General features: G+C 40.2%; 1 protein-coding gene across 5 annotated transcripts in view; it reads left to right on the top strand.

The window, feature by feature from the left end:
• Nucleotides 1–20,949, top strand: part of fab1 (fab1 kinase) — an 84,517-nt gene that overhangs the window by 38,602 nt on the left and 24,966 nt on the right. For 4 of the 5 annotated variants that reach the window (XM_045749287.2, XM_045749284.2, XM_045749286.2 and 1 more), the window contains exons 20-26: nucleotides 1,113–1,259; nucleotides 2,105–2,260; nucleotides 4,248–4,407; nucleotides 5,722–5,863; nucleotides 8,284–8,366; nucleotides 11,384–11,425; nucleotides 14,194–14,319. In XM_045749287.2, coding sequence (XP_045605243.2) covers nucleotides 1,113–1,259; nucleotides 2,105–2,260; nucleotides 4,248–4,407; nucleotides 5,722–5,863; nucleotides 8,284–8,366; nucleotides 11,384–11,425; nucleotides 14,194–14,319 — 856 coding nt within the window. The remainder of the gene's footprint in view (nucleotides 1–1,112; nucleotides 1,260–2,104; nucleotides 2,261–4,247; nucleotides 4,408–5,721; nucleotides 5,864–8,283; nucleotides 8,367–11,383; nucleotides 11,426–14,193; nucleotides 14,320–20,949) is intronic. The other variant, XM_045749288.2, reaches the window with a different exon arrangement.

Here is a 20,949-nt window from a genome sequence, read left to right as displayed (position 1 = left end):
ATCATGTTTTGTGTCCGGTTGCGGCCTTCCGCCGTTATTTGCGCACCATGGCTTCTGTGTCCGGGGGACTTGCTATGGGTTGATCTGGTTTTCCTTCTTCCCTGTTCGCGAGTGCGGGTCTCTCAGGTTGTCCGCAGAGTTATTAAGTCTAGCCAGCCTGTGGTCTATCCCTGTGCCCATGATGTTCGTAAGTTCGCTGCTCTTGCTGCCGTTTTGGGAAACATGTCCTGGGCTGACATTCGGGCATGGGGTTTTTGGTGGTCGAATAGGGTCCTGGCTGCACGCTACCTCATGAACATTCCTGGGCCTAGTTGGGCCTGCGTCGCTTTGGGTCGGTGGCTGCAGCCTGTTATGACTTCGAGTTGACGTATGGAGCACCGACTGCCTCCCGGGTAAGTCACCCTTTTTCCTTAGTCTTTGGTGAAGTAGTTCCGGGGAGCTGTAGGGGCTCCACCCTGAAAACCAGCATTGAATGCAATGAAATGCCATTTTCTGGGCGAGTCCTGGAGGCTCCCCGGCAACCTTCCCTCCCTCCGGTCTGCGGTTTTCGTGTATCTTGATATCCAGCCTCGGAACTGAAGGTATGGATCGCCGGTGTGAGGGTCCGGGGCTCACCCTTTCCCCTCCCGGGAAGGGGGGAGCTGCGCAGACATGCAGCGCAGCTCGTGTGACGTCATGCTTGTTTGCTCGTTTTCCCTTGGATGAGTTCTGTTCATTTGTTTCGTTATTTTCGTTAGTTTTACCAGAATAGTGGTTTGTTTTGAGGCGCTTACCTTTCTAGGTGCCTGTCCCGGTTGGTGGCAGATATAGAATGCTCCAAAATCACGTGTGCATTTCTATAGGCTATTGCGCCTTATGCCTCTCTGAGGGGGCCAGGTTCTGGCCATGGTCCCCGGTAGGCCTAGAACTCCACCCACGTCAACTGATACCAAAAGTTAGGACTATCCCTATCAGCCTGGATAGCTCCGGGGAGCCTCCGGGACTCGCCCAGAAAATGGCGTTTCATTACATTCTATGCTGGTTATTTATGCTATGGCATATATGTTAGTGACCAACCCAATTTTTTTTTGTATAAAAACTGCTATTAAAAGAGAGAAATTTTTTACCTACAGGGCTACTCTGTCTTCTCTACAATTTTTGAACGTGTTACAACACTGTCTTCAGAATGTGGAAGTCGATGGGAGCCTCTAATTTTGGAAATCACCGAGCATCAGAATAAACAACGCTTTACATTCAGAGAGAAGATTGAAAGCATTCAGGTGCCATTCATTAATAATGTTTTGAAAGAAATGAAATATCACTTGACATATTGATTTAATGTGTGTGATTAAACTGTATTTAATCCTTGCCTACTAAGTTAGGAATTTAATATTTTAGTTAAGTATGTGCATATATAAGAGTACTAAGAATGCTTTTGTGTTCCAAGGGTGGTATCCTGTTTTTTGTCCAAATTGATCAGTTTCCTCTGTCACTTGCTCAGTAATATGTAAAAATCTATTTCATACAACTCTGGGCCTGAAACAGATTTGCATAAATGCAGTTTCCTGAACAATTTCCTATTTTGAGCTATTTATCAGCAAATTTTCTTGAATTATAGCAAATAATAATAAGCATATTTCCTTATATATCTGGATTATGCATGGATGCAGTTCTGGGAGTTCTTCTACTCTACTCTTGATTTAAGAGCTTGGTCCAACAGGCTGTTGTCTGGAGCAGCCAATGGGCTCACAGGCCCACATATCCATTACAGCCTGGTTGGTCCAGCACTTCTTGCAGAAAACTGTCTACTTTTCTGTTGAAAAATTCCACTTTGTTCTGGCAATATTTCTTATGGAGGAATGGGTTTATGTGGATGACTGCTTTACTGTAGTAGTGCTTGTTTATCCATGACACTATATTGTGTTGTGAATGAAATAATTAATGGACAAAGGGTATTTTTAATGCTTTTTATTAGCTATAACCTTCTTTTGCCATATCTCATTTTATATTTTTTTACCAGGCTAATGCTTTCTTACACCTTAAGAATAGGAAATGGAGTAATAACAAGACATGTATGTATGTAAATTCAATATTACATAATAGTTTATTTGACATCTATTTCCAGCTGCAGCTAACTTCACCGACATTAGAGGCTCGTCGACTTCATCCTCCCACACCCAACACAACTCATGAAGTTGCCACAACAATGCTAGCAATAACAGATCAAGTTATTCTGATCAAAAGGCTTATTGCTCAAGTTGTCAGTGACTGGAATGTTAAGGTTAGAATAAATTTGTTTATTGTTTTAGTTTTCATCATGATTACATTTTTGCACTAAAGGTAAAATTACTGTACTTGAAAAAAAAATTCTAGGAGGGGGCTTTGTGAGCTACCCGGCTTGGTAACGCCAAGCCTAACGTATCTTACCAGGCCGTTGGGAGTCATGAGAACCTGTAGCACACCAGAAGCAGAATTTGGCCCACTTAAACCAAAACACGTCTGGACCAGCAAGTCTAGGAATGCTAAATCAACCTCCAGGTCAAAGGGAAAAAGTTATCAGAAAGGTAGGATCCCCCAAAACAAGCAACTGCTTGGAAAACATTGGCAACTTTGATAACTATATGTATACATATTAGCCATTTCCAACCAGTCCTGGGCTCTCTTATTGAAGAGTGTGAGCATTACTCTGCTCCTTACTGGTAAACCCCAGTTTTTTCATTATGTGGTTACCTTCAGGGAGCCACTATTCAGCTCCAAATGAAAACCAGCAATGAATATAATGAAAGGCCTCTTTCTGATTGGGCCTCAGATTATCCCTGGTTCCTCCTCACTACGAAGTGCATTGGTTTATTGCTCCAGACTGAGGAGTGTTGATATGGGGAGCTGGCAACTCTGGGTGGTGCTGCCACCTAACAGTGGCCAGCTGGAAGTAGGAGAGTTCGAACTGACCACTGGGTGGATCGTTTGCAGAGTCATTTGCTGCTTCATTTCTTTTCTCTATGAACCTTACAGTTGTCTGTTTTGCTTTGCTTACTTTTTGGATGTTTCCTTGACGAGGGCAATTGTAGCAATTCTCTGCTCCCTGTGCCTCTGTGAGGGGGGGGGGGGCAGGTTCTGGCTCTTTTCTCTGGTAAGCTATTATGAACTTCTAGGACTGATGTGACTCATAAGTCTAGAGCTTTCTCAATACGACTAGCTTCAGAGAACCACCGAGGCCCAACTAAAAAGTGGCATTTCATTCCATTCAGCGCTGGTTTTTTGCTAGTATGTCTTGTGTTGTGAAGAGTCAGGCTCATAGGTTTGGTGGTCTAATTTTGTACTAGCGGCATGTTATTTGTTACATGTTACTATTCCGTACTGGAGTTGAATGGTACTAGGGTAGTGTGACACAGTGCTGATTTCCTCAATTGGGTTACTGGATACTGTATTCCTTCCCTCTCCCCTGATTAGTGCTGTTTTCTTGGTTGACCATGATTAGATAACTCAGGGAGCTACTAAGGGATGCCTTCCTAGAAATTCAGAATTGAATGTATATTGAAATATCTCTTTCTGGTGAGTCCCCTCTATGGGTTCTTGCCCCTCCCTCATCTAGAGTTTCAAGCATTGGCATTGGGTGGCTCATGTCTGATGTGCCTGGCTGGCTGGAGCTCGGGCTTGCCAGGGCTGCCATCTGGCAGTGAGGAAGTGTAGCTAGCTTGCAGCTAGAGCTAGCTAATGAGTGTAATAATATGTAGTTGTCAGAGTTACAATTATTTCCTATGCAATTGCTCATTTTGAGGTGTCCTACCTTTCTTGTGGCATTTTCTTCTTGGCCTGGGTGATCTATTATCCCCGGAGTTCCTAGCCTCTATTGAGCTAGCCAGATTCTGCTTCTGGTCTTCAATAGAAACTCATGATTCACAATGATCTAGTGAGGCTCATTAAGCTTGGAGCTACTAGGCTGGGTACCTAAGGGAGTCACCGAGGGGGACCTACCAGTCAGGCTATTTCAACACTTTCAGTGCTGGATATTTATTTTTTGTAATTAAGAGAATACGTACAGTGATCTAAATATAGCCTCTCTGATATAAATATTTATGGTAGGTTTTAATTTTTTTGGTGTGTAGAATGGGAGTTATTTGTGGAAATAATGTTATTACTGTATTTCTTTCCCATAAAAGGTTTGGCTGTTCTTTAGTCATTGCTTACAAAAGAAACAAAGTAACCTGCTCTGAAAGGAGCTTTTGGTCTACAGTATGCCTGAAGCATTATTATTTTGCTTTCGTCAGGTTCAAGATCTTGTACAGCTTCGTAAAAGAGAGGAGAAATTAGAGAAAGCAAAAGTAATGGCAACCAACAGTGGAGGAAGTGGTTTGCCTCGACAATCTACAAGTACTTCTATATCAACCTCCTCGGCTGCATCAGCTCATGCCACCTCTTCCACAGGTGGTGAGTAAATAAATATTTAGTACTCCCTATGTAAGGCACCCCTTATAGTATTTTATCTTTTTTTTATTTTTGAATAAAATATAAAGAATGCTTTCAAGAAACTTGAGAAATGTTCTGGTGTGAGTATTTATGGGATAGTCAGGTTGAGAGATCTCTGTAGCATATGTCACATGAACAATTAGGATATTGTGCATATGCCAGTTTCCTGGTGATTGGTTTGGCCAAAACAGGATGAGAAATTGGGATTAGGAGCCCATGGGTATCAGAGATCAGCCCTTCCGAGTTGAAATGCCCATGAAAATTCAGTCATCCCATATATAATGCACATTTATGCAGATTTTCTGTCATAATGTGGTTTTCATTTAGTAACAATTTAAATTGCATGCACTATTATTATACAACACACACTCGTGGCATGCACTCCAGCAAAGACAACCACAGTTTCAGCTTATCATTCTCAATGTCGAAGTTAAACCCTACTTGTACTTCACTAAATGACTCGAGCTTGTATGTAAAGCCTGGTGAACTGATGAGATGAACAGCTTTCTGCTTAATATAATAAAGAATATTGGTTGAGGAGAGTCTTGTAGAGCTGATATAACTATAAAGTTAAATATTTTTTTAGTCTGAAGAGAATGCCAAACTTCAGGCAATCGCTGAGCTGTGAGGTTTTCAGGACAGATCAAGTGTGATTGTGATTCCCAGGATATTGATGAAGGATTGAAGTTCAAGCTACGAGTTTTTCAAATTGGAATTGGTGATCAGTTTGAGTTGGTTTTGAAGTACAAAATAGGTGGAAACTAATATATTGAATTATATTTGCTAAATTTCAAGTTTCCTAAATGGAGATCGAACTAAGATTAGACACAACAAATAAAAATTGCAAAGAGTCAGATTCACCTACATTGAAAGGACTATAAATGAAGTGTGAGGAAGAGTGCAAAGGGAAATCACCAGTACAGTATGAGAATGGATAACATAATGTGTGCTGTGAAACTAATCACAATATCTGCAAAATGATGGAGATATGTCTTTCTATCTTACTCGGTTTGTAGTAGCAACACAAAACTCAAGAATGGATTAACTAAAGAGTTTGAGTATTATATTTCTTATTTCATAATTCTTTTTTCTTAACCCTTAAATGACACAACTATTTAAAAGTTCTCACCATGAAGCACATGAAAAAACAAGTACTGGAAACCAATAAGGATCAATCACAGTGATATGAGCATAGGAGGAAATTGCAGATAGTAATTGTAGCCGTGTAGGAATGTTCTCGTGAAAAACCCCTCTAAGGAATAAATATTATTTCAGAAATGTTCAGTGCACAGTCTCATAAGCAGGGTGGCGATACTGCTTCCGTAGCATCTTCTGCTGCCTTGACTGGTCTCTCGACTGATTCCCTCAGTTTGTCAGCCTCCTTCAGTGAACTACCTGGTCAAGAACCTTCTAAATAGTAAGTTGTGATGAGATATGTTATTGTTACATTGTGTTATTGTTACATTGTTATTCTAAGATGGCCCCCTTAGTAGCTCCCCTCGAATTTATGGCGCTGGCTTACTGGGAACACTGAATTTGCCAGGGGGTCCAATGACTTCTCCCTCCCCATTAGAGATAAACACCTTTTCAAAAAAATCTTACCCACTGCATGGATGGGAGAAGCACATGGGATTTATAGATCTTCTTGAGGTTATCTTGAGATGATTTCGGGGCTTTAGTGTCCCCGCGGCCCAGTCCTCGACCAGGCCTCCACCCCCAGGAAGCAGCCTGTGACAGCTGACTAACACCCAGGTACCTATTTTACTGCTAGGTAACAGGGGCATAAGGTGAAAGAAATTCTGCCCATTGTTTCTCGCCTGTGCCTGGGATCGAACCCAGGACCACAGGATCACAAGTCCAGCTAGATACTGTGGTAAACCACCAACTAAATGTAAAAAGGTGACAAAGCCTTTGACCTATCTCCAAGCAATGTTTTCAACATTCACATCACCAAATAAAATTATGATAACCGACCTAGCTTTCCTTTCGACTTGAATGTCTGTGTGCATGGTGTAATGTTTAGATTGGACTCGTGATTGTGTATTTGGAAAATACAGATCAAACATGTCTTATTGCAAAACAATTAAAAGTTAGGACACTGCAAATATTACTGGAAGAAATATTGGGATTGTGAGAAAAATATTTAATGTACAGTAGCAGGAAATGGCATTACAGTGGTGCCCCGATTAACGAATTTAATCCGTTCTGGCACCGAGCTCGTCATGGGAAACACTCGTCTTGTGAAACAACAACAACAACACTACTCTTCGGAGGCGTCCGAGAACCAGCGGGAGCGCTAGGAAGCACCATGTAGTTTGCTCATCAATCGAGACAAATTTTCGGAGCGTGGCTCACTCGTTACTTGAAATGCTCGTAGATAGAGCTGCTCATCACTCGAGGTTCCACTGTACTTGATTATTCACACTTATTGTTTCACACTGATGTTCGGTGGCATTAATTGGACAAAGTCTTAGCAAGGGTTTATGAGCTAAGAATAGAGATTGCTGTAATGTTTTCTTTTCTTAAAAAAAAAAAAATTATTTGGTAGATTTGTATTGTAATAACAGATAATGAAGCTATCATATTTTGTTATGTCTAAATGAACTTAATTTAAAACTACAGTGGTACCTCGGAATGCGATTGTCCCTGTATGCGAGGTTTTCGGAAGGCGAGGTGTATTTACTCCAAAAATTTGTCTCGGAAGGCGATGGTTACTTCGGGAGGCGAGTTTGGACGCGAGTTTGTTGATACGCGTACAGCCGACCTAGCGCGTGGTGGTTCGGCGATCGTCGCCCCTCCGCCCCGCCGCCCCTCAGTTTATTATTGTCTCGCGCTCAGTGACTACCCCCACATCAATTCTTCTCGCGGATTTTCAGTGTTTTGTTGGATTTTTGGTGATTTGTCTATACAATTTGTTATTATATATCTCACCATGGGTCCCAAGAAAGCCAGTGGTAAGGATAAAGGCCAGAAAGCTCATGTGAGGATGACAATAGAGGAGAAACAAGAGATCATTCGGAAGCATGAGAACGGTACACGTGTTGTTGAACTTTGTAGGCAGTACAACAAAGCCACATCAACAATATGCACTATACTTAAGAAGAAAAATAAGATTATGGGTGCTAAAGTGGCAAAAGGAGTAAGAACATTAACGGCACAAAGACCACAAATACTTGAAGAAGTGGAAAAGTTGTTATTAATTTGGATACACGACAAGGAGTTGAGGGGTGATAGTGTTTCGGAGGCCATTATTTGTGAGAAAGCCAGGGTGTTGCACGAAGACCTTCTAAAGAATACCCCTACAACGAGTGATGCAGATAAGAAAGAGTTTAAGGCAAGCAGGGGCTGGTTTGAAAAATTTAGAAAGAGAAGTGGTATCCATAGTGTTACAAGGCATGGGGTTATGTGATGTGATTATGGAAGGGGACTCCCCTTCCAAACAGTAACTCCTCTCCTCCTCCCCCCTCCTCACCATCTTCCATACGCCTACAGCACTTGACAGCAAGGTAAGTAATAACTGGAACACAGTTTTGTAGGTTTATTTAGATGAATTAGGTAAATTAGGTATAAAAATTTAGTTTGATGTGGGGTTTTTGGGGTAGTCAGGAACGGATTAATTAATTTCCCTTTATTTCTTATGGGGAAATTAACTTCGGAATGCGAGTTTTCGGAAGGCGAGGCATCTCCAGGAACGGATTAAACTCTTATTCTGAGGTATGCCTGTACAAGAAATAAAGAAGGAAATCATTTTTTTCCACAGTGTGAAGAAGTCAAAGAATTAAAAAAAATCATTACTACTTTGACGAACATTATTTTATATATTTTATTACATTTTAGTACCTCAAATGATGCTGTTGAAGATGTGATTGATGAAGGACCTGCAGTCAGTGGCCAGTCATCACCCATCCCTCAGCCACATGGTAAGTGAAATTTGCCTTTCACTGTCAGTTTTGTTGTTAGGGTTTTAATATTAGGAAGAACTCCCACAACTGTAGACCTCTGGTGCAGTTGGATCACCCCTCGACCTCATACGTCATGAGCGATTTGGCTTGGGTTTGTATCCAAGCCAGGGAGGATTGACTAGATGCCAATCCTTAAATACAGTATATGCTTCTGTTCACCCAGCTGTGATTGGGAACCTGGCTGTTAAATGATTGGAGGGTTGTATTCCAGGGGAAACAAGTGGGTAAGGCTTACATGAGCTATGGTAAGGGAAAGCTCTCAGCCTGTCAACAGGAGTCAGCAGTCATCTGCTCCTGTATCCACCTGTGTAAAAAAAAAAAAAAAAAAAAAAAAAAAAAAAAAAAAAAAAAAAAAAAAAAAAAAAAAAAAAAATAATAATAATATATATATATATATACTGTATATTTAATATACATACACACACATATATATACATACACATACAGAGGGGTACAAAAGGTCTTGATCCGACCTCGGCAGGTATTTTTACATTTACAATTTCACCTAATCTTCACAAATTATAATTACAATGACAACTAGTAAGAATTTCTTTGTACTGCAACATCCATGAATTTACAATATATTGGCGAGGCCTTTTGTTAATGCTTAAAATAATTTCCAATTTACAGTATAACAGAAGAGTTGCTGTTTGTTTTTTAGTCTACTCACTACACAGCTCGTACGTTAATCAAGCATGTTATTCACCTGCTATAAGCAAAACATGGATTCTTTGCAACCATGTCAGACATTTTATCATTTGTAATAAGATAATTTGCCGTTTCATGCAATTTGGGTTCTGAGTTACCTCTAAATGGCTCAATTTTGTCACAATCTAAAATATTAATGCTCTAGTGTATCCCTATCTTAATTCACACAATTAACACTCTATATTGTCTAGATCAACATACAAGCCAAACTGTCACACACTTGTTGGGAAAATTGTATTCAAGCTGTGGCAATGTCTGTCAGCCTTCTGATTTTGTTACTTGCCCCATACTATGTGATGACTAAACCACACACCAGAAGAATCCTGTACATGTGTTTTGTTTGACATATTTCATTGTGATAAACAATGGATCTGCTAATCTGGATCTGTTTGCACTTTTCTACTTTCTTAAACTTTGTCTAAGAGTTCTTGTCTAATGACACTTTTTATAGATCTATTTGATAACCCAAATTCAACATTGTCTATTTGCTGCAAGTTTAGCAAGGGCATTAATATTATCATGTCCTTGAAGTTCAATGTGAGAGGGAATCCTCAACAGTTTGACTTTTAATCTCTTTATTAACTCTCTAACTGTGCACCAAATTTAGAGTACATTTCCTGGTGTGCATAAATTTGGTTATTAAATTATTTATTATTATTCTGGCATCATAAAATATTACACACATTGATCATGGGAAAGTGCTGAAAAAATTCCACTTCGGATGGCTTAGGAGTAATAAGATGGAGAAGGGGGTTTGTAATGTCATCAATTTCAGTCGTCCGGAACTGGAACACCAGGCTGCATTCCTGGATGTGTTGACATATGACGTGGAGTGCCATGCAAAATTATACATTTTCATTTATTATTGTTATTTCTCATCTTTTGTGGCTCCCTGAAACTATCTTTCTGAGATTGCTTCATGCTAAAAGATCACATCAGCTGTGGTTAATTCTGTTAGGCCTATTAGAGGCCAGTGCAAGAACCCGGTCCCTTCACAGAGTCACAGAAAGCAGGTGATAGTCTTCCACCTCACCAGTGGAAACCTCCAAGATGTCAGCTCAGCTTTACAGGCAACTGTGGAGGGTTCACAGAAAATGAAGCCTCAAAAAACTAAACCACCACCACCAAGTCACATGGAACAAGGGATTCACACATCACAGAGATGAGCTCGAGACTCATTAGTACCTTTTTTTTTTTTTTTTTGATGACCGAGCCCTAAAGCTCCAGCTAAGTACTGGCCATCCTTGGACATGTCTTATGGGGGTCAATTGGTTTATTGTAGCATTTCCAAGTTTAGTGCCACTTCACAAGTGTCTTTTGATACAGAGTTGTTGTATGAGCTTAGCTCTTTGTATGTTTCTGGCTGCATATGCTCAGGGTCTTCTGCCCTGTGTGCTTGTTAGTGCTACCTTTGCACAGCCAGAGTTACCTTCTGTGGTGTGTTCGGGGTTCGTATCTTTGAAGCTGATTCACTGGGGTGGGGGCCCTCACCTTGGGCTGTTTGCAGGTCTTGTTTCCTCTGTTGGGTCTCAGTTAGAGATGTTCTTTGGTTGTGTTCAGGAGCAGTGGGGGTTTCTGCACTTGTTTACATGACATGTTGCAAGCACCATTTTACAGAACAGGTAGTTGGACTGGTGGTGGTTTCTATTTTCTTTGGTGAGCTTCCCAGTGTCTGCGGACCCGTTTGGTTTCCATTGGGCCCCTGGGAATCCCATTTCGGTCTCATTTGTAGTCCTCGTGGAGTGGCCTTCGTGAGCCTAGTCTTGCTTTTTGAGAATTTGAGGGTGTTCATTGTCCATCACTAAGGAGGGTGATCCATCTGGCTTCTTGGTGGCCGGCCAAGCCTTGGTTTCTGGTGCATCTAGCCTGGTGTCCAAACCTGGGCATTTTTCTGCATCTCCGCCTCTTCTAGCAGGTCGGCCTGATGGTGTACTTCGCTTTTTTTAACTTCTCCTCTGCTCTACATGTCTAGACTTTCTAGCACTTCTCAATTGCCATTTGTATGGATGCTTTCATTGTGTGATGGCAAATTGTCACTTGCTTTCTGCACTTCTGTGAGAGGGCTAGGTTTTGGCTCTGAATCCCGATAGCAAAACAACAACTGCATCTGATATGACCCAATTGCATGGAGCAATCTCAGTAAGATAGCTTCCAGTAGCTACCAGGGCTCAACCAGAAAGAGATATTTCATTACTTTTTTTTTTTTTTTTACACTGAATGGTTTGCATTTTCTTTGCTACATTCTTACAATATTGTTATTTCTACAGAAGCACAGGATACAAGAAGGCTTCCAGGAGAAACAAGAGAGAGTGAGTATTTTTAATGCCATATCAAGTTTGAAAACTTCACTATCATTTAAAGTGGTTTTCACTTGTTCTGTATTAATAGAAATAGCTTTTACAATAAACAGGTTTCAGATTTTGTTTATCTTCTAGTAGTTGCTGATCATCTGCAATCAATGGTCATACCCAGTATGGGGTATAGATTTTTGGATGGCTCGTGTACAAACTGCCCTGGACACACACGGGCACCTGGTAGCTGAGTGGACAGCACGCTGGATACATAATCCTGTGGACCAGGGTTCGATTCCTGGCACCGGCGGAAACAAATGGGCAGAGTGTCTTTCACCCTGATGCCCCTGTTACCCACCAGTAAATAGGTACCTGGGAGTTAGACAGCTATAACGGGCTGCTTTGGGGGGGGGGATCTGTGTGGAGAAAAAAAATTATTTACAGTTGAGAGGCGGGCCGAAAGAGCCAGAGCTCAACCCCTGCAAACACAACTAGGTGAATACACAAGGTCCTCTACTTTCTTGAGTACTTGTTTTATATGTTATTATTATTATACCCATTTTCTTCACCCATTCTCTCATATACTTTCATCATCTTGTGTTACCAACATGTCATTCAATCATTCGTTCTTGACACCTGTCTTTCATTTTCTTTTGTGTCACATTCTGTTGTATCCAATCCCATCTCATTGGTCTCACTCCTCCCTATCCCACTGGTCTCTCCTCCTTCCTATCCCACTGGTCTCTCCTCCTTCCTATCCCACTGGTCTCTCCTCCTTCCTATATTATTGGTCTTGCTCTTCATTCCTATCACATTAATCTCACTCTTCCTTACTATCCCATTGATCTCACTCTTCTTTCCTATCCCATTAAAATAAAATAAACTTAAAAAAAACTTGAACTCTGGTACAGTAATGAGATGTGGCTTTGGAGTACCTGTGTTGGTGTCCCACCCTTGCCAAACTTGGGTAACTAACCAAAATGCATTAGGATTATGCCTCTGTTACCCAATTTCTGTCTTATAGCTGACACTTTCCCCTATTATGAGGATGATATTCATGTTTACATTGGAGCTGCATCTTGTGTGAGAGTAATGGTTTCGGACTTTTTAAACATGGATGGGTGTATACTAGAAGATGGAATTATAGTTGTTAATGTAAAGATAAGATGTCATCCCTAGTCGGTTGTGTATTGCTTTGGGCTGTCTCCCCCAGCCTGGGTTCTCCTCTTCATCCTAGTGCCTGCCATCTCTCCTTCCCTGGTATGCCCCATATTTATTCTCTGTGGTTAGCTTCGGGGAGCCACATGAGGGCTCCCCTAGAAACCCAGCATTTGTAAAGAAACTCCTTTTTCCTGGAGGAGTCCTGGTTGCTCCCTGATACACTTTCTCCTTCCATGTTCATTGGTTTATCGAACTGGTTGGTCAGGGAAGCCAGCTGTGGGCTGGGGCTGGACCACATAGGGGTGGTGATTGATACTGACTGAGTACAGTATCACTCTTATTACTTTGCTTAAGTATCAAGCTACTCTCGCAAAGTACAAGTAGTTTGATACTCGAGCTACTTTGCGTGAATCCTTTGTTCTGTGTGAATTGTTTGCAGAGTTTTCTGACGATGACAAAGCTTCATTTTCTGTGAAACCTTCAGTTGTCTATAAGGTTTTGCTGACTTTCTGGTGGATTTTTCCAGTGGGGTAGCAAATTATCACACACACTCCCTGTGCCTTGGTGAGGGTGGGGGGCACATTCTGGCTCTGGTCCCTGATAGGTCAAACAGAACTTCTATAACTGATGTGCCTTTGTAATGTGGAGCAATCTCGGCAAGGTAGCTTCAGGGAGCCAATGGGACTCCTCCAGTAAGAGGCATTTCATTACACTCAATGTTGAGTTTTAAAGATTTTGTACTTTTAAGATTAGTAGACCACTGTTGCTTCATGATGTATTAAATATATATCATAGGATTATGGTTTCAATTAAATTGAGGGAATGAAATTTAAGATTCCATGCATTTTTATGCATTCAAATGTAAGCATTTTAGATTTTTCCAAACATACAGATAGATATAGCAGAGATATGACTAGGATTTTATGTTTCAAGATATATGCTTTCAAATTTTCTTGCACACCATCTTTTCTTGTATTTTTGTTGCTGCATGTGTATATCTAATGGTAAATGTAATTGTTAAATGATCACATTTGCATTGCTTGTGATGAATTTTGGTTTCAAATTCTTGCATGCGTGTGTCTTTAATGGTAAATGTAGCTGTAAAAGTTTTGAATGTGTTCTAAAGGTAGGTACATTTTTTAAATGTGTGTGGTTTGTTATTTTGTAAGTAGTTGGCGTCTTATAAATGCATTATTGTACAAAGGAGCTTTGTTCCCTGCACTCCCAAGACATTGTAATGAGTATGTCTAGCATAAATATATCTTTTGTGCCTTAGTACTATACAGTGATAAGACTTAATATTGTTATGGTCATATCAATATTGTTCAAGTACTGTACAGAATACAGTACAAGCACCTTGATTGTGTATAATATGTGACTAGTCTATAGACTTGATCAAACCTTTGTTAATATTAAATTATTTAATTTTACTTTGTATTTGGACAGCACAGTCATTGACTGCAAGTTTTTAATAATTTCTTAAATTTTAGGATACAGAACAAAGCTCATCCTTGTAAATAATACTTTCTATAAAGTGTTTTTCAGTACATGCATTTTTTTTTAGTTAAAAAAGAAAAAGTACTGAAATAGAGAGAGGGTATTACAAGCCATTGGATTTTTCCTAGATTTTCAAAAGGCAGTAGGAATTGTGTGTGAGACGCCTTCTGCTGTGTGCCTAACGGAGGAGAGGGATCGCACCCTACGGGCCTTGGATGCCCTCACTACCACCACCAAATCACCACCACATTCAGGTATCACTGTATTCAAAAGCTGCTACCACTTACAGTTTTATCCTTAACACTTTTACTATACACAGCCTGTAAACTTGGAATGTTACAAGTGTGCTTAACTAGATTAACCTAATGTGATTTTCATTCCCCCATTTTTAATTAAAACCATAAAACTCTTCTCTACATCATCCTCTAAACAAAAATAAAAAATATAATGTGTGTGCAGAAAGTCGCTTAAGAAAAATTAAAAACTAAAGTTTAACATCATAATGTTTATTTAGCCTGTCCTCTTGTTGTCCTAATGTCACAAAAATGAAGTACTGTACTAAAGTGCCCGAACCTAACCTAACTGATGGACCCACGAATAGAAAACAAAACAGCCCCATCAATTTTGCAAGTCACTATGATTTATAGTACATCATATTTTAGCTGTCGAGGGGTGTTTATGTGCCAAAATGCGATGTACTATTCGAGAGGACAGGCTGATTTATTACATCTTGAGTTGAGTACAGAGTGAGCATATCCCCTTCTCTCTGTTTGTCTGTGTCTGTACTATACAGTGTGTGTAGTGTGTGTGTGTAATTATCTAAGTGTAGTTAAAGGATGAGAGTTACACTCATTGTGTCCCATCTTCCCAGTACTGTCATATGACACCTTGAAACTGCATAATGATGGTTTTTGCATCACCCACTTTCTCGCTTGTTCCAATTGTCTTCCACTCTGTTTGCAAATGAGAACTTTCTCGTGTTTTTTCAGCAGCTTAGTTTCCATTGCTTAAGTCTGTGACCTCTTGTTCTTAAAGATGCAGTTTTCAAGAATTCTTCTTTGTCAATTTATCGATTCCTGTTACTATTTTTCATGTAGCAATCATGTTACTTCATTTCTTCTGTCTTCTAGCTTTGGTATATTTAATACCTTTAGCCTCTATTCGTAATGTTTTTTCAGTTTCGGAAGCCATTTAGTTGCATGTCTTTGCACCTTTTCCAGTTTACTGATATACTTCTTTAGATATGGGCATCATACAACCATGCATATCCTACTTTTGGTCTCTCAAAGGACTTGAACAGTTTATTTAATATTTTGCCATCCATGTATTTAAAAGCAATTCTGAAGATGGAAAACATAGCATAGGCTTCTTTCACACTGTTCTTTATGTAGTCATCAGGTGACAGTTTTTTCTACCCTGGGGCACACCTATTTCTTTCTCAGAACTTAGTTCCCTCAGAGCGGCGCAGAAAATACCTACGAAAACTCCATTCTTCGAGTGGAGTTTTGAGACTTTCTTATCGACTTGAGAATGGTCCAGGACGGACCGAAACGTCGTCGTCCCTTCACCTTCTAGTGTGTGGTCTGGTCAACTTTGAGAGTATATTCGTGTCTGCCATCGACTGGGGTTAGGCACCCAGATAGGTAAGCACCCCAAAACAGACCCCATTTGGTAGAAAATTGCAATCCAAGACATCCCCCCCTCCCGCCGAAGGACTGAAGGGGGGGGACCAGTGCGTCGATTTGATAACTATTTGTTTGTTAACTTGTTTTTTGGAGGAAAGTTCTTGGGCTCTGTTCTGTCTTGGTTTGTAATTTTCTGCCAGTTGGGGGACTGATTTGGGGTGCCTACCTTTCTGGGTGTCTAACTCCGGTCGATGGCAGACATGAATATACTCTCGAAGAGTGGAGTTTATGTAGGCCATTACTCCTTGCACTGCTCTGAGGGAATCAGGTTCTGGCTCGTGGTTCCTGGTAGGTAGAACTCCATGTGACTGAAGCCCCAGACTAATATAGCTAATATCAGTCCGATAGCTCCAGGGAGCCTCTGGGGCTTGCCTAGAAAAAGGGGTTTCATTACATTCAATGCTGTTTTTTTTAGGTCCAGATAAATAGTCAACCCAACTATCTGTCTCCTGTAAAATGTCTGTGGCTCTATCATAGAATCTAATTAGATTTGTTACATAGAATCTTGCTGTTCTATAACCATACCATCTGTCTGTTATTATATCATTTTTCTCCAAGTGTTTTACTCATATGTTTGTTATTTTTTCTAGTGTTTTGACTATCAGTGATACAGGTCTATAATTAAAAGGGTCTGCTCTGTTACCATTTTTGTAAATTGGAACCATGTTTGCCTTTTCCTTATATCTGCCTAGACTCTTGTACACAAAGATGCCTGAAAAATCAATTGAAGTGGAGTGCTCAACTAAGATATGCCTTCCCCCCAGAACCTAAGGTAATGCTCCATCTGGGCAACTACTTTGTTTCTACTTAGTTCCTTGAGCATTTTTTCACTTCATCTCAAGACACCTCTATGTACCGTTATTTTCTTAAATTTATATTATGTCTGGTTCTTTGAAAACTTGATTTTTCACAAACACACTTTAATTTTGCTTTTTAACTTGTTTGTTAACTGTTCTGTTTGTTCACACATTTTTCTCCTCTGTGAATCTGTTGGACCATTGATGCAACCTCCTTCCAGTGACTGCGAGAAGTTCAGGTGCCCTAACGTGGATCTCTTTGCCAGCTTGGAATCGGTGCCTTTTTATGTAGCTCCATTCCCCAATCGTTTGGCCTTCATTGTGGATGCCTTTCGGGTGGACTGGTTACTGTGGGGGGTTTCTCTATCTCTTTCTCCTGGTCCACCTGTTTATCCAGTTTTTGGCCAGGTTTGAGTCCTACTAGGTATAGGTGCTACTTCTGGCTCCTTATTGGCTGGCTCAGCCAATAAGGAGCCAATAATCAATCAATAAGCCAATAATTTATTTCAGGCACTGCTCGGTTTCTGTTACTGGGCATTGTTCTATGGCTCCACCTCTTTCAAAGGATTGGCCCAGTGATGTACCTTGCAGGTTCAACTTTCTCCCTGGCTATTTGTGTCTGATCTTCTAATGTGTCTTTATTATTTTCTCTATGGGAAGTGGGTGGATGAATTGGTGTCCTACCTGCATTCATTTTGTTACTGGTATTGAGTTTTCTTGGCACCTTTTTTCCATTTCTCCTCTTCTTGTCACTTCCTCTCTCTTCGTCATTCCCCTTCTGTTTCCACTCATATGGTCCTTTTGTCCTTGAGCGTTTTTTGACTGGCATCTCATGCCGAATACTGTCGCTTTTTATCGTGCAGTTCTGGTAGAACCAATGCTGATTGTGTTCGGCATCAGTACTGTATTTCCTCGGTGCTGTTTTGGAAGCGGTTTCATGCACTGTTTTACCTCCAGCCTGCTTATGCACTGCCTGAACACTTTTGGTCCTTGGATGATGTCCTTGGTTTTTTTCTTTTCAATTTTCCAGTGTCTCCCTTCAGTCCGAGAATTTTTTTTCTATGGCAGTTTTCCTATTGGTGCTTTCTTCTAGTTGCAGCCAAGAATGTTGAAACTGAGAAAACCTAGCTCATTATGCAGCAGCTGCCTGAAATGCCTCAACTTTAGAGGTAGGATCAGAGAGGATCAGAACCCATTAGGAATAAATGTAAGGGCACGAGCTTGTTTCTACTCGTCCCTACTAAAAATGGGGGGTAAATATAACAATCTCTATAGGAATAAGTAAGCCCTCTTCAGAGGACTGCAATACAATGTTATGCCAGGTTTTCAGGACATGTCTTGTACAGAGCTCTTACCTCATACCATAAGTTATTAGTACACTGTATAGGGTAAAAACACCTTTTAAAATAATAGCTTCTTAAATCACACAGGGGTTTATTTCTGTGGACTTAAGCTTAGAGGTACAAAATGCATCTGGGGCATGGCTGTAAGCACTATTGAACAAGGGCATTACCAATGATTAATAGTCCCACAAAACTTGGCCTTAATCAACAAAAAAGTAAACTCTAAAACTCCACTTATTTATACTTTAATGTGGTACACTTGAAGAGTGTTCTTACTTGGTTCTAGTCCATGGTTATCTCTACCTTACACTGGAAATTACACATTGTGGATAAACAACATTTAACAAACCACTTGATCCAGAATACCAAAACATAAGTTTATCACAGTCTACATAAAAGACAGAGAACTGCACACAATTGCCAGCCGCCACTCGGACATAAAAATAAACAATCTTATACCTAACTAATTTGTATGACAGTGCCACTACCTATTGGTAGTGGTTGCTTCTTACATCAAATGATGCAGTAAATTATATACAAAACCAATTAGGATATGTAAACAATATGAGAATTCCAAAGTTTATTTAGCATCATAAATGTGCCATTGATAACATTATTGCACCAGACTTGCCAGTGAATCAGGATATAATTAAATGGGTGAAGGTGATGTGTGGAAATGTTGTAGTCATGTGATGAAGACCTATCAAATGAGGATTTGTGTCATCTTAAGATTGAACAAATTTCAGTGAAAATGATTGATGCTTTTAATGAATGGACACCTAACCCAACTGTGAAACTTAGCAAAGCTAGGAAACGTATCAAAGTCGGATTTGCCATATATTCTCAGAAAGATACTACCCAAAATTTTTTATGCTGCAGTGAATCATTGGATTCATGAGTAGATTTCATGTTACAATGAGCTGTACCTTTAAAAATAGAGGCAAGCTTCGCTAGAATACAAGTACAGTATTTCTTGACTCCATTCATAAGAGCCTACATCTGGGGCTACAATCTCTCCAGCATCAACCACAAGTGGTGTTAGTATCAGAGCCACAAGATTCACAAGATGATGATGCCACTAATGCCCCATGTTGGCATACCTAACATTTTCTCCAAGAAATGCAATATTAATGACAAGCCCCTTCAAGAACTTTGGTTTTTCATGTGGCAAGTACATTGTGCTACATTATTATAATTTACACATTTTATAACTACCTGCTTACTAATATGAGAAATAGTTTTACTTATGAGATGCTAGAAGGATTGGTATGTGTAATTTTTTTTCTCCAATCAGGTTTGGGTAGATGGGAGGAGAGGAGAAGGGTGGGATGGTAGAGTCTGGAAATGGAAAGAAGGAAGTGAGTTTGTGAGATGGGATGGGCTGTGCTTACTAGTGCCTCTTAATTATAAATGGTGGTCCTCATTATTTGTATATATTTTATTGATTTATTTATTCATTGTAAATTGACAACAAAATTTATTGGGTTTGGCAACACTTTTGGTATGAAAATGATAGTCTCAGAAAGTCACAAAATACAATTTTGGAACCGAGGTCAAAGAAGAGACGGAAGTTGAGTGATGTTATATCATGCTGTGGCAGCTGATACACACTCGCAATTGACAGTTGGAGATAGGGTGGGGGGGTTGAAATTGAATAGGTTGAAAACGTGTGATAGCCATTGTCCCATTTATTGCCAAGGGATTGCTCTGCCTTCTTACCTGCTTGCATGTAAACTTGTTTGCATGCCTAACTTCTAACCTGCTTGCATGCCTACTTGCTGATGTGTCTGGCTGGCTACCTGTATTCTGCCTTGGTTCTGCTGGAAGAGGAGCAGCAACAGTGCCTTTTAGGTGAATCACAATTATACTCATACAATACTGGTACAGCACTGTACTCGCCACTTCTTTATTCATTTTGTCTCTCACACACACATATTACCTAAGTGTAATTACACTTGGGTAATTACACCAGAAGGCAGGAGCCACTGCACCAGGCTCTAGGAAAATCCAGTTGCCTAAGTACAGTAATGTAGAACAGGTTGAGGACCGTGACTGGTGTCCTGTGACACGTGAAAGTGTACGGTATTTGAAAAGTAAATGAAATATAAGAAATGAGCAAAAGTGAGTGAAAAATTTGAATAGTTACAGTTGATATTACAAAACAGAAGCATGTCAACAACAAAGATGGCTGCCCTCACAGGGAAGGACAACACACCAACAGGTGAATGTTTCATAGGATTCTTGGCACAAGATATAATGATAGGTGATTTTCTTGGCAGGTTAGTGATTATTAAGGACTTGAAGCATTATGAAGAAAAAGTAATTAAATTAGAACAAAAAAATTAATGAACAAATCCACAAGGACCGTGATGAGGGTTCGAACCTACGCACAGGATCTACCATGTCGTGGTATAGTCGACTAAGACGCATCAGGGAACATTCCGTGCATAGGTTCGAACCCTCATCACAGCCCTTGTGGATTTGTTCGTTGGGTATATCATGTTAATGTGATTTCAGTGTATAAGAAAAATAATGTCTCAAAAATGAGTTTTGTCATTTAAAAGGCAGTATTTTCCAGCAAGGTAAGGAAATTACTAGCTTGACTGATAAGATGATGAGACAGGAGGCACAAATCAAGGAACTGGTAAAAGAAAATGTGATATGGAAAGTGAAGGTGAATTTGAAGAAATTAACAGGAAAATACTCATATGGTGAACAACTCAAAGTAACACTACAGGATAAGGCAAACATGGAGTTAGGCAAGGAGAAGAAACATCAGAGTTCCTAAGAAACTAAGAGGAACTTCATACACAGCTCAAATAGTGGAGGTTAATAAAGGACTGGACAAGTGCTTTTTAAGGGGAAATTTGTGTGAAACTCTGGTTTGGCTTTGTTGCAAGCCCCAGGAATCCTTGAGGGTGCAGTAGTACCCCAGGTTGCAATTCTTTTACCATGTCGTGGCCTAGTTGTTTAGAATTTGCGTCTGGAAATGCCAAGTGCAAAGGTACAAATCCTCATCACGGCTCCTGTGGATTTTCTCACTGCAGATAGCGGTAGGT

Source organism: Procambarus clarkii, chromosome 27, assembly GCF_040958095.1.
Source record: "Procambarus clarkii isolate CNS0578487 chromosome 27, FALCON_Pclarkii_2.0, whole genome shotgun sequence".
Lineage (NCBI taxonomy): Eukaryota > Metazoa > Arthropoda > Malacostraca > Decapoda > Cambaridae > Procambarus > Procambarus clarkii.
Note: the sequence above shows the minus strand (reverse complement) of the source record. Positions and strands in the feature narration are given on the sequence as shown.